This window comes from Nannospalax galili, unplaced genomic scaffold (assembly GCF_000622305.1).
Source record: "Nannospalax galili isolate Female #2095 unplaced genomic scaffold, S.galili_v1.0 scaffold1171, whole genome shotgun sequence".
Classification (NCBI taxonomy): Eukaryota; Metazoa; Chordata; class Mammalia; order Rodentia; family Spalacidae; genus Nannospalax; species Nannospalax galili.
The window spans coordinates 44,800-59,444 of record NW_008328881.1 but is presented as its reverse complement, the minus strand read 5'-3'; the positions used below and the strand labels follow the sequence as shown (position 1 = coordinate 59,444).

At 38.4% G+C, this 14,645-nt stretch overlaps 1 protein-coding gene across 1 annotated transcript in view; it reads left to right on the top strand.

Annotated features, from left to right (window-relative positions):
- Srp54 (signal recognition particle 54) overlaps positions 1 to 14,645 on the top strand; it is a gene marked incomplete in the record, with an annotated part of 51,730 nt that overhangs the window by 14,649 nt on the left and 22,436 nt on the right. Inside the window, 6 exon segments of the mRNA XM_029561870.1 lie at positions 3,856 to 3,966; positions 5,815 to 5,906; positions 7,423 to 7,507; positions 10,104 to 10,208; positions 11,412 to 11,478; positions 11,558 to 11,615. Coding sequence (XP_029417730.1) covers positions 3,889 to 3,966; positions 5,815 to 5,906; positions 7,423 to 7,507; positions 10,104 to 10,208; positions 11,412 to 11,478; positions 11,558 to 11,615 — 485 coding nt within the window.

Sequence of the window (14,645 nt, the reverse complement as noted above, 5' to 3'; positions counted from 1 at the left end):
GAAGGTGAAGTGGCAGAGGTGACTGGAGTAGGAGCAGAAGCTAAGCTCTCACATCTCCAAGCAGGAACAGGAAGCAGAGTGCACCTGGAGATCTGGCAGGACTTAAGAACTCTGTAAGTCCACCCCCAGTGATGTGCTTCTGCAGCAAGGTCACACACCTGCTAAGACCTCCCCAGGAACTGGGGACAAAGTTTTGTTTAAATACTTGGAGCCTATGGGGAACCTCTCATTCAAACTACCACACTCACAGTCCGTTCTGAAGAGTTAGGTCTTCCTACAATGGGAAATAATTGAAATTTTAAATGAATTAAAATTTAGATACTTGAGCTTTTAAAAACACATTCTTGGAAATAGAGAAAACATTACAAGTCAAGTATTATTAAGTCTTCATGTTCTTTTACCAAAGTAGAGGGATTTTGTTGTCTAGCTGAAATTGGCCTGGAACTTGCTATTAAGCTTAGGATGGCCTCAAACTCAATATTTTCTAGAAGTTTAGGTTTTTGTAAATAAAACTACTTCAAAGTATGCTGCTAAGGAGCACTTAGATAAGCTAGGGATATTGGTTGGCAGAGTGTGTGCCTAGAATGAAGGAAACCTGGGTTTGCTCTCTAGCACCATGTAAACCAGGCCTGGTGTAATCTCTGTAGTCTCTGTACTTGGGCAGTGAAGGGAAGCAGGCGATTACATGCTTAAGGTCATCCTTGGCTACATAATAAGTTCCAGGACAGCCTGAAAACACTATTTCAAAATATAAAATAAAATAAGCTAACTAAAAATCTTAAAAAGGAAACTGGGTGTGGTAGTGCATGCTTTTAATCCCAGCACTTAGGAGGCAGAGGCAGGTGGATCTTTGTGAGTTTGAGGCCAGCCTGGTCTACGTAGGGAGTTCTAGATCAGCTGGCGCTACAGGGAGACCCTGTCTCAAAAATACCAAAAAAAAAAAAAATCTTGAAAAAGAAGAAAAAATTTCTATAAGTTTATTAAAAGAGCCTTAGTATGGGAAATAGATTAATTGCTATGCCTTTTTAAAATGAAAATCATCTATTTGTTCATGACATCATCTCTAAAATTCATTGTAGTATCATAGATAGGACTGTGTCATTTCTGGTAACACAGTCACAGTGATAAAGGAGAGAAACTAAAACATCCCAACCTTAGAATATTTCCATGAAAATAAAAATTATTTAGCTTATTGGATATGCGATAAGAAGTAAATCCTGGATATTTTCCATCAAGTAGTTGCTCCTTCAGGATAAGTAATCATTTAATTGTTTTTTTAAAAGGCAAGCAAAATATTTTTCTCATTTTCATCATGTCAGCAATAATTAGTCTTATCTTTTTAAAAATTATTTTTATGTGTATGAGTGTTTTGAGTGTTTTGCCTACATGTATGTAAGTGCACCATGTGCATGCCACAGAGGCCAGAAGAGGGCGTTGGAGCCCCTGGATCTGGAGTTATGCATTGTAAGCTGCCATGTGGGTGCTAGGAACTGAACCTGGGTCTTCTGTTAAAAGCAGTTGAAAGGTTGCCAAAATAGTGATTTTGAATAGTTAACTTTTTGCCGATACTGTTTGTATTAGACAGTTGATGTTCCTTAAACCTGGTTTTCAGAGCACTTCACAACTTTATTCCTCCTATATAGCCCTCTGTCCTGGCTAGAATGCTTTGATACTTTGTGCCCCCCAGTGGTTCTTCCATGTCTGCATTTCTCCTTAATTCCATTTCACACTTCTCAAATCCCTTTTCCTTCTTTTCCACTTACCAAATTCTGCCCACATTCAGAACCAAATTCGAATAAAATCCATTTTGTTTATTTCAACCTAACTCCTGTTTCATTTTGTGAACCTTTTTTTTTTTTTTGGAGACAGGGTCTCCCTATATCCCTAACTGGTCTGGAACTCACTATGTAGATGGGGTTGCCTTTATCTCACAGAAATCCACCTGCCTCTGCCTCCCAAGTTCTGGGATTAAAGGCATGTACCACCATGACCAACTCATTTGTGAATTTTTATAGAAATCATTAACAATTGACCATATTGCTTTATTGCTAGCTTTAGTTCACTAGTTGTTTTTCTGGGTTCTTCAAAGAAACAGAATGTGTGTGTGCACGCGCGCGCGTGTAACAGATGACAGACAGGTCTTATAAGAAATTATCTCAGGCAGTTATGGAAGCTGACTAGTGTGAAGATATATAGGATGAGTTGACAAGTAGGAGAGCTAATGGTGCAGTTGCAGTCCAAAGGCTAACATAGCAGGATTGCAGCCAGAGAGGCAGGAAACTCGTTTCCTAGTTTGTAGTCAGGCAGGAGGAATTCCTTCTTAGTATTTATTTTGCTGTTCATGCATGTACCTTGCCTTACCAACAGGTAAATAAGCATGTTGAGGATGGAGCACAAATCATATTTGCTTAATGTCTCTGAAGTCTAGCATCCTTTCATGTAGCAGGTATATCTATATACTTTTATAAAGCTTTAATGCTTTAAAAAACCTTTTTTGGGGGGGTGGTTGTCTGTAGCTCAGGTTAGCCTTCAATTCACTATGTATAGAGGCTAGTTTTGAACTCCTGGTCCTCCTGCTCCCCAGTCCAAGTGCTGGGATTACAGAAGTGTACCACCATGCCTGGTTTAAGGGAAAGGATTTTTGAAGGTACTTCATTTTGGAGTTGAGGAATCAGGAATTAGCTTTCAAATGGGAAGAGTAATCATATACCTCTTCTCTTGTTTGGTTGGGAGAATAAAATGGAGTAATACAATTTATGTGGACTAATTTAGCCCAGTGACTGCCATGTAGTTAATGACTCAGCAGTTGATTTGCTTTGTGCTAGTAAAGTGCTTTATGAATTAAGATAAATTTTTTCTTTTTTCTTTTTTTTTCGCTTAAGAGCCAGATTCAAAATAGCACAGAGTCGTATAATGTGGGAAACGAAGTACTCACTATTCCTGGAGCTTTCTCTTCTTTTTCCTTTGCTTTATCTTTTTCTTTAAAAATGTTTTTGATGACTAGTTGTGGCGGCACATGCCTTTAAGTCCCAAAAAGGCCTAGTACTCACCTGGGAGGCAGACGCAGGTGGATCTCTGTGAGATCGAGGTCAGCCTGGTCTATATAACAAGTTCCAGATCAGTTGGGGCTACAGGGAGACCCAGACTCAAAAATATCACACCAAGCCAAAACAAAAAAAAAAAAATTCATGATACATCACTCAGTTATTCATCTTTACAAGTATTGTGCCAAAAGAGAATATAATTAAGACCATGTTACTATTTCTTTAGAGGGTAGTATTTGACAATTTGACAGTTTAATTTTGCTCATTTATATGTAAGATTTTTAAATCAAGTATTGAAATGTAAGGTATCATAACCAAATAGCAGTTTCATCTTTTGGACATAAATGTATTAAAGCTGCAGATTGAGACTATAAAAGCTGAAATTATAATGCTGAAGCGCTGGAGGACTTGAATTTGAACTTAAATATTCTTCTTTAGAAGTCTTCGGTTATGGGGTTGGAGAGATGGCTCAGCAGATAAGAGCACTGGTTGTTCTTGCAGAAGATCCAGGTTCAAATCCCAGCACTCACATTGTAGCTATCAACCATCTGTAACTCCAGTTCCTAGGGACCTGACGTCCTCTTCTGGCCTCTGTGGGTACTGTACGACATGGGTGCACCTAGCACACATGCAGACTTGACACTCATACACATAAAATAAAAACAAACCAAAAAATTTTTTCAAAGTCTTCAGTTTCCTGGTATGGTGGCATACACCTTTAATCCCAGCACTCAAAAAAAAAAAGACCAAAAAAAAAAGTCTTCAGTTATGAGAAATGGATTTTAATTAAATTTTTCTTTCCCGTTTCTAGAGTTCCTCATAAGTACATCTTAAAGCCTTCAAGATGGTTCTAGCAGACCTTGGACGAAAAATAACATCAGCTTTACGCTCATTGAGCAATGCCACCATTATCAATGAAGAGGTATGAAAATACTGTATGAGATTCATGTGCTTGTGCATCATTGCTAGGATGGGGGAGCTAGACTAAATAATGTCCTTATAGTTAGGATTCATTTTGATAGAGATTTAATATTGTAGACAAATACAGCTAGATTACAGTAAGGAGTGCTTTTTATTGAGAAAGCAACTACCCTGTCATGATTTTACATTTCTTCCTTTTTGGGGGTCTTTTTGAGACAGGGTCTCCCAGTAAGTCCCAGCTGACCTGAAACTTGCTATGTAGACCAGGCTGGCCTCAAACTCACAGAGATCCACTTGCCTCTGCCTCCTGAGTGCTGGGATTAAAGGTGTGTGCCACCACCATGCCCGGCTATTTCACCTTTTTATACAGAACTTTTTTTTTAAATGTGCATGAATGTTATGTATGAATTATGTATCTGCATCATGTGTGTGATTAGTGCCCAAGGAGTCCAAAAGAGGGCATCAGATGCCCAGAACTGGTGTTATATAAGGTGGTTGTTGGCCACCTTGTGAGTGCTGGGAACTGAACCCGGGTCCTCTGTAAGATTGGCCAGTGCTCTTAACCCCTGAGCCATCTCTCCCTATGTATACAGAACTTAAAAAAAAAAAAAAACCCTTTTGTTAAAATATATAATTAAGAAAAAACCAGCTGGGCATGGTGGCACGTGCTTGTAGTCCCAACACTTGGGAGGTAGAGGCAGTCGGATCTATGTGAGTTCAAGACCAGCCTGATCTACATAGTGAGTTTCAGGTCAGCTGGGGCTACAGGGAGAAAAAGACCAAAGAAAGAAAAAACCCAACTGAACAGTGAACCTTTTGAAAACTTGAATCTGGAAATGTGCTCTGCTTTTTTTCTCAACATAGATCTAAAACTTCATTGTTCTTTCCCCTTGGTAGGCATTTGCTTATCTGATTTTTCTCCATCACTTTCTTTTAGCATTTTTCATATAAAAGGTGAGCATTTTCCCTTGGTATGGTGGTATACGCCACCTGTAATTTCAACCCTACACAGACCAGCAGACCAAGGCAGAAGTTCCAACCAGGAAGGAGAATCTTTTTTTCCTTATTTCCTCATGGAAGGTTTTTCTCATAATTCTAATTAAATAACAAGTCATAAATGAAACCATTATATCATACTGGAAATAGTTTTCCTGGCTTTATAGTTTTAAGTTGAAGATATTGTGTTTCTCTGCCTCAGCCCTTAATGACTTGTTTCTCTCATTGTATCTTAATGCCTTGGTAATTGAAGGCAGGTGATTATAGTCCACAAGTATTATTTTATAGCAATAATGGAAAAAAGTATTGAGGTCAATGGTAGAAGCCCTTGTTTAGAGTCCCAGTTTAGCCATTTAGTAGTTGTGTGATATGAATGTGGGCAGGTCAACCTCAAATTCCATTTCTACTTTATTCCTCTGCTTTCAATAGAAATGGTAAGAATAGGTCATTTTCTTCTCTCACATTTTCTCCATATCCTCCAGTTAAGAAAAGCATATGCTGTGAATACATGCATCAGCGTTCTTCAGTGACTTAGAAAACATCATTGGCAATATTTATTATTTTAGTAAGTTTCTTTGTCTTGAATGTTGCTTTATTGTTATTTTAATATAAGAATAAAATTGTGATGATTGATACTTGGTTATGTAAAACTACGTGCAATGCCTTATTTTGGCAAAATAACTGGATATTTAATATTTTCTCTCCAAAGGTAACTGAGAAACCTTTTCCCTCCTCCCATAGTGTGGTATTGCTTTATCTTTATTCAGCTATGCAATGTGTGCTACCTGATCCACCATTGTCTTTATGTCATTGAAATAAAGCAACTTTTAAATTTTATTTATTTACTTTTCAGGTATTAAATGCTATGTTGAAAGAAGTATGTACAGCATTATTGGAAGCAGATGTTAATATTAAACTAGTGAAGCAACTAAGAGAAAATGTTAAGTAAGTTGAATTAATTGGATAAAAAACAGGGCAAACTAAGTTCAGTTTACTGGAATGAGGAGGTAACTAAGAAAGTTTGTTTTATTATGAAAACTTCTATGTAGCTCTGGAACAATATAGAACTCATGTGTTGTAGAAAACTGCACCTACAACCAGGTATGGTTGGCTCATGCCTCTAATCTAGCACTCGGGAGGTTGAGGCAAGAGGATTATCTTAAGTTCCAGGTCAACCTGGGCTAACTAAACTTAGGAAGGAAGGGAGAGAGAAAGACAGAAAGGACTACATGTATATTGCTATAATGACAATCCAGCAAATAAACCAAAGATAGCTTCTTTTCATTGTAAATTTTTTTTCCTATCTTACTCCTTTATTTGGATGGGTTCAATTATTTATTGTAGTAAAATATACTATTTTTATCCCGGCATGGTGGCACACGCCTTTAATCCTGGCACTCGGGAGGCAGAGGCAGGTGGATATCTGTGAGTTTGAGGGCAGCCTGGTCTCCATTAGCAAATCCAGGCCAGCTGTGGCTACAAGGAGACCTTGTCTCAAAAAAACCAAAAACCAAAACCAAAAACATACTATTTTAATATGAAAGCTCTTTAACAATTCAGATTCTTCAGAAAATTGTGGTGCCATTTTATCCTCTTAAGGCCTAAGATGACATTAATCATTAAATTCTCCATGATTGGAGACTTACATTTTTTTAATACTTATTATTTTTATTTTATGTGTGTGAGTGTTACACCTGCATGTAAGTAAGTGCACCCATGTTGTGCAATGCCCATGGAGTACAGAAGAGGCTGTCGGATCCCCTGGAACTGCATTTACAGACAATTGTTAGCTGCCATGTGGATGCTGGGATTCGAACCCCAGTCTTCTGCAAGAACAGTGTTCTCAACCGCTGAACTATCTCTCCAGCCCCAAGAATTACATATTCTTTTCTTCTTGCTTTTTCTATCCCTGTTTGAATGAAGGAGTAATGTGTGTGGTCTTTGTTACCATATTCATTGGGAGAGACATTGACTAAACGGGGACATTAAAATAATACAGCTACTTCTATTAACTTCTTGGATTCCAGTTTCTGTTACACTCAGTACGTACTTTCTTCTTGTATTGTTAATCTGGGAACAGAAATAGAACTACTAGAATTTAAGCATTTAGAACTAGAAAGTCAGTACTGTTTTAGAATTAGAAAGTCAGTACTGTTTTCTCTGTGTAAAATGTGTGAACTGCACAAAAAAGAAAATATTTTTCAGTTACAACCAGACAAATTAATAGTTATGTATTGAACTGAAAGTCTTCAATCAATAGTCAACCAAAGTCTTGCATATAATATTTTATGGCACAGTTCTTTATGATCTAGTCTTATGAATATGTAATAATTATATGAATATTAATTAGGGGACTTAATATGTATGTGGAATGCTCCTCATACATTCTGTGGGGTGGAACCTCTTCTAGATGATCTTAACTAGTTTTTTTCCTCCTTATCCCATTACTACCATTATGAAGGTCTGCTATTGACCTTGAAGAGATGGCATCTGGACTAAACAAAAGAAAAATGATTCAACATGCTGTATTTAAAGAACTTGTGAAGGTAAAGGAACGTCAGGATTGGGGGCTGGAGAAATGGCTCAGCAGTTAGGAGAAAGGACTGCTCTTCGAGAAGACCAGGGTTCGATTCCTAGCACCCACATGGCAACTAACAACTGTCTATAACTCCAGTTCCAGGGGATCCAATGCCCTCTTCCGGTCTCTGCAGTCTTTGCATGACACGGGTGTACTTACATACATGCAGGCAATACACTCATACACATAAAATAAAAATAATAAATAAAATATTAAAAAAAAGAACAACAAGCTTATGCTGAGTCTGTGGATTTAGTAAATAAAAATACACTAGGACTATAAATTTCAAGTTCCTTCTAATACATATTATGGAAAATTCATCCATATTAAAATATAAATTTGAGCTGGTGAGATGGCTCACTGGCTAAATATGCCAGCTACGAAATCTGACAACCTGAGTTAAATCCGTGGAACTGGCATCATAGAAAGAACCAACTGCTACAGTTGTCCCTTGACCTCTACATGCTTGCTATGGGATGCGTACGTGCGCGCGCGCATACACACACACTGTAAATAAATTGTAATATATATTATGGTATATATAAATTATTAACTTTTCTAAAAGTGGACTATGTTTTTTAAAACATTTATATGTTTGTGTGAGTGTACATGTGAGTTCTACTGTCTGTGGGGGTTCAGAGGCATTAGATCCTCTGGAGCTGGAGTTATTGGCAGTTGTGAACTGTCCAATGTGGGTGGTAGGAGCTGAACTCAGGTCCTCTGCAAGAGCAGTACATACTCTTTTTTTTTTTTTTTTTGGTCTTTTTGAGACAGGGTCTCCCTGTAGCTCCAGCTGCCCTGGAACTCACTATGTAGACCAGGCTGGCCTTGAACTCACAGGGATCTACCTGCCTCTGCCTCCTGAGTGCTAGGATTAAAGGTGTGCGCCACCACGCCCGGCATATCAGTACTTACTCTTAACTGCTGAACCATCTCTCTGGCTCTCAAGTGGACTCTTTTTACGAAGTACAGAACTAGTCCATATATGAGGGCCAGTACTGTTCCTGCAAAAAAATGCTTATGCCAGGGCTGGAGAGATGGCTCAGTGGTGTAAGAGCACTGACTGCTCTTGCACAGGACCCTGGGTTCCCAGCACCCACGTGGAGGCTAACAACCTTCCTTAACTCCAGTTCCAGGGGCTCCAACACCCTCTTCTGACCTCCAAGGGCATTGCATGACACATGTGCCTTACATACATGCAGGCAATACACTCATACACACAAAATAGAAAATAATAAATAAAAATTTGAAAATGCCTATCCCAAGCTGTAAAGATTTGAATTAGAAAGTCTTTTCCAGGTGCCATTTGCCATTTTGCTTCATATAAACATTTGTCAAATTGAACATAAGTACTCACTATAGTAGCCACTAGCCACATGGTCATTGAGCACCTGTAAGGTGGCTAGGCTAAGTTGAAAAGTGGTTTTAGTACATGTGAGATACACACTAATTAAAAGGGGTGGGGGGAAGGATATAGCACAATTGGTAAAGTGCTTATCTTGCATGTGTGAGGACCTGGGCTCAATCCCTAGAACAATTATAAAACCTTTTAAAGCTGGGCATGGGGGCACACACCATTAATCCCTGAATTTGGGAGGCAGGCAGGTGGATCTCTGAGATTGAGGTCAGCCTGGTCTACGTAACAAGGTCAAAGCCATCTGGGACTACAGGGAAACCGTCTTAAATACATATATATATATATATAAAACAAAAAAGCCTTTTAATAAATTTTTAATTTAAAATAAATTTTAAAAAAATACACACTGGATGTAAAAAGTAAAATATATAGATTACAATGGTATTTGGGTTATATAAATTTATATAGGTTGAACATTAAAATAATTAGTTTTAACTTAGAAATGTAAATTTTTAAAAAATTGCATTTACATGAGCTAGGCACGGTGGCACATGCCTGTAGTCCCAGCACTTGGGAGGCAGAGGCAAGCGGATCTCTGTGAGTTCAAGGCCAGCCTGGTCTACATAGTTCCAGGACAGCTGGGGCTAGAGGGAGACACTGCTTCAAAAAGACCAAAAAAAAAAAAAAAAAAAAATTGCATTTACTTGTGTGTATGTGTGTGTATGATGGCGTGCCATGTTCAACAACTTGTGGGAGTTGCCTCTTTGCCTTCACCATGTGTGTCTTGGAGATTGAATGCAAGTCCACAAACTTGGTGGCAAGTGCCCTTACTTGCCAAGCCTTCTCCCTGGCCCAATAATTTAGGATGTATATATGGTTCACATACAGTTTTGTTTTCTATTTCTGTAGTGGTGATACAGATTGTTCCTTTGGGTCAATGTTGGTCTCACCTTTTTTTTTTGGAGATATTTTGAGATGAGATCCTTACCTCTAAACTGGTTTGGTAGTAAAGGCTTGAGAATGACTTTACAATACAACCTTTATACTAGCGCAAGAGGGGAGTAGTGGAGTTGTATTAGAGGGGAAGGATTATGGTGGCTTCTGTACAATGAAAGTGTCCTTAAATTATTTTTATAATTTAAAAGTTGTGTGGATAGGGTTTTTGAAATTAACCTGTTATCTTGATCTTTTTATGTTTGGTGTATAGCTTGTGGACCCTGGAGTTAAAGCGTGGACACCTACTAAGGGGAAGCAGAATGTGATTATGTTTGTAGGATTGCAAGGGAGCGGTAAAACGACAACGTGTTCAAAGGTAAATACACTGGAAAGTCATGAAGATGTATTTGTGTATGAAAGCTTTTATGTTAAAGCCAGACTATGTATCTTTGCTTTATGGTTTTGTGTTACTAAATTTGTATGTTCTGCTTTTGTAGTATTTTCATAAGAGAGAAGATAGAATCCCATAGTCTTTTGGTTTTTATCAGAACGTTAGAATTCTAAGCCAGATGTGCTGGCACACACTTGCAATCCTGGAACTTGGGAGGTGGAGGCAGGAGGTCATCGTTAGCTACATAGTGAGTTTGAGGTCAGCCTAAGCTACAGGACACTGTCTCTAAAAAACAAACAAAAAAGAATGATAGATTTCTGTATGATTATGCTATTTCTTTTGAGAAAGATAAAACCATTCCTGAGCTTTAAGAACCTAAGTATTTATGAGTTAGGCATGGTGGCACACACCTTTAATCCCACCACTTGTGGGGCAAAGCCAGTCTGATCTCTGTGCTCTGGACACCAGCCTGATCTACATAGCAAGTTCCAGGCCAGCCAGAGCTACATAGTGAGACCCTATCTCAAAAAGCAAGACAAAAAAACAAAACAAAAAGAACCTTAGTATGACCAAGTTTGGTGGCGCATGCCTTTAATCCCAGTACTTGGGAGGCAGAGCAGACAAGTAGGCAGATTGAGGCCAACGTGGTTTATGTAGTTCAGACCCAGCCAGGCCTACATAGTGAGACCCTGTTTTAAAACAAACAAGCAAACAAAAAAGAGCAAGAGAGAGAGAGAGAGAGAGAGAGAGAGAGAGAGTGTGTGTGTGAGACAAATATATCCTTATGCTAATTTTTAGTTGATTATATGTCCCTATTGTCTAAAATTGTGTTCCTCCATATTGTTATTAGCTTTTTTTTCGTCACAAGCCTTAATTGTGTTAAGTTTAAGGGAAGAAGGTCATGATTATTTTTAAACAGTGTTAATTGTTTTAACTTTAATATTTGAAGTTAACATTTTTAAGTGATTGCTTTTAATAAGCTTCTATTCTTTGAATGAAACTATATGAAAATTAGAATATAAACTCTTTGGAAATTTTGCTTTATGCAAAAATGTTTAATAATACTATATGCAGGAGTATTACGAGTAATTTTACTCTACTCAGATAAATAAGGTTAAACAAAAGAAGTTATATGTAAAATGACTTATTATGTTTTATGATGTCATGTTTTTAATCTTCTTTTCCCAGTTAGCATATTATTACCAGAGGAAAGGTTGGAAAACCTGTTTGATATGTGCAGATACATTCAGAGCAGGTGTGTGTTGAAATTTAAAATTTTCTTTCTTTAATTCTTATTTTCAAATGTGAGGAGTCATTAACTCTTTATCTCTTAGGAGCTTTTGACCAACTAAAACAGAATGCCACCAAAGCAAGGATTCCATTCTATGGAAGGTAGGTTACTGTCTATAGCTTAGGCTAGTCTGAAACTCTCAAATAGCCCAGGCTGGCCTCAAACTTAGGACTCTCCTGAGTGCTAGAATCATAGCATTGTGTGCCACCATACCAGCTTCCTATTGTTTTAATACATATATATTTACATAGATTTATATATATTTATTATTATTGTTTTTATTTATTTATTGGTCTCTTTTTTTTTTTTTTTTGAGAAAGGGTTCCCTGTAGCCCTAACTGGCCTGGAATTCACTATGTAGTCCAGGCTGGCCTTAAACTCAAAGAAATCCACCTGCCTCTGCCTCCCGAGTGCTGGGATTAAAGGCACGTGCCACCACTCCCGGTTATTTTTATTTTATGTGTATTGCCTGCATGTTTGTAAGTGTACCTGTGACATGAATTGCCTCTGGAGGTCAGAAGGCAGCATTGGATTCCCCTGGAACTGGAGTTACAGATGGTTGTTTGCTGCCATGTGGGTACTAGGAATCCAATCCAGGTCCTCTGTAAGGGCATTCAGTGCTCTTAACCACTGAGCCATTTCTCTAGCCCTTACTGGTTTTTTTTTTTAAAGACATCTGAAGCATTCTTCATTAGTACACACTAGTGAACATATTTTGAAACTCTATTATTTGAGGGGCTGGAGAGATGGCTCAGCGGTTAAGAACACTGGTTGTTCTTGCAGAAGACCTGGGTTCGAATCCCAGCACCCACATGGCAGTTAACAACTGTCTGTAACTCCAGTCCCAGGGGATCCGACAGTGGCATTGCATGACACGGGTGCACTTACTACCTACATGCAGGCAATACATGAATACACATAAAATAAAATTAAAAAAAAAAAGAAACGCTATCATTTGAAAGTATGTGGTAGGAGATTATAAGATGTCTTAGAGGGTAAAGTCTTTTCCATGCAATCCTGATGACCCAAGTTTGATCCACAGAACCCATTTAAAGGTGGAAGGAGATAATTGATTCTAGAGCTGTCCTCTGACCTCCACACATGCCCATGGCATGTACTCTTTCACATACATATTGTACATACAGTAGTAATAAATAAAATAAAAATTAAGAAATGTAGTATACCACTTGAAAATATTTGTATTTAATCATCCTAAAATAATTGATAATCTGGTTTTCTTAGGTGGAGATTCTGATATACTGTTCTTTACTCAATACATTGTTCAGTTAGGTAGTCTGTACATGTTAGAATGATTAAAGATGGATTCTAGATTGAATTTGGAAGGACTTATTTGAGAGATGGCTTATTTAGAACGACTTCTGCTGGGCATGGTGGTGTACATCTCTAATCTTAACTCGAGGTGGCTGAGGCAGCAGGATTATGAGTTCAAGGCCAACCCCCTTGGCTATGACTCTGTCTCCAAAATAGCAAAGTTAAAAAGGACTTCCGATATTAAGGAATTCTGTTAGGAATTTTTTTAAAAAAAGTAGCTATTTTAATATAATTTTGATTATAAGTATGATTTGCAAATCATACCACTAGCCAAAGCCAGAGCATTAACTTTAGTAATTCTCATTAGCACTAATTAAACAACAGCATCTTCATTCACATAAACTTAAAAAGCCTCTGGGAGCCAGGCATGATGACACACTAAAATCCCAACAATTGGGAGGATGAGGCTGGAGGGTCACAAATTCCAGGACAGCCTAGGCCACATAGTAAAACCCTATCTTAAAACAAACAAACAAAAAAGCCTTTTGGAGGAAGGAAGAGGAAATAGTTTTGGAGATTGTATTAGTTAGGGCTCTCCAAAGAAACAGAACCGGTAGAATGAATATATATGTATAGAGATTTATCAGATTAGCTCACAAGATAGAGTCCCAGTAGTCCAACAATGGCTGCATCACACTGGAGAGGCTGAGAATCCATAGTCACTCAGTCCATGAGGCTGGATGTGTCAGTAGTCCCAATCTGGCTCTGAAGGTCTGATGAATTCCAAAAGATCAGCTAGTCTTCAGTCTACAGCAGCAAGACGAACTCACCAGCAAGAGAGAAGGCAAGCAGCAAGAAACCAGGTGTTCTCCTCTGCCATGGCCTTATATTTATAAAGGCTGCCATCAAGGTAACACCCACATTTAGGGCATGTCTTCCAGCTTCAGATGATCCAAATTAAGATCTCTCTCATTTCAGTTAATCCCAGATCCAGTCAAGTTGACACCCAGGATTAGCCATCACAAGTCCACCCCTTGTCAACCTGACACCCAATAGCATCTCTCTATGTCATGCTTAATTTTCAAATAAAAACAATATTGAGGTCATAATTTCACCTAACATAGTATGACTATCCCATCATACAATGACCAATGCATTCTGTATCTTAGAGTAGGTGCTAAGGTCTTCAAGGAATGCTTAGTCCTTTAGTATCTCATGACCCAGTATAATCATATAGGTTCACAACACTTAACTACTTAACACTTACCTCAATTACACATTCAAAAAAGAATAACACAAGTATAGGACAAAAATACTCATGTCAATTATTTTTTGCAACTGGTCACATGGCCTAAGTTGGTATTTGTAACTACCTTCCTCTACTACCCATTCTGTATTTCCTCCACCATCAGCAAGCACCTCTGTAGGTCTTGGCTCTTTTGATGGAGGAGTGACCTATACTTTCATCCTTGAAGTGTCTGGGTCATTTGTTGTCCTGTCTGGATTGGGTTGTTGCAGTTTCCCATTGACCTTAATCACAGGACATGGTAACACCAAAAGTTGCCCTAAGGAATCTCCTGCCTTCCAGATATAATCTTCATTACCTCCATCGTGGAGAACCAGTCCAATTTCCCACTGGTAGTCTGGATCAATCACTCCTCCTAATACTGTCATTCCTTTCTTAGCCTGTTGACTTAAGGACATCAGAAGCCCAAAGTGTCCAGGGGGAAGTCTTAGCTTCCAGTTCAATGGAATGTTTGTTGTCTCTCCAGACAGAAGCACTCCCTCCTCTGGAACCGAAACATCCAAGCCAGTAGAGTACAAAGTTGAGGGTACAGGAAGCAAAAATTTTCCTAGTG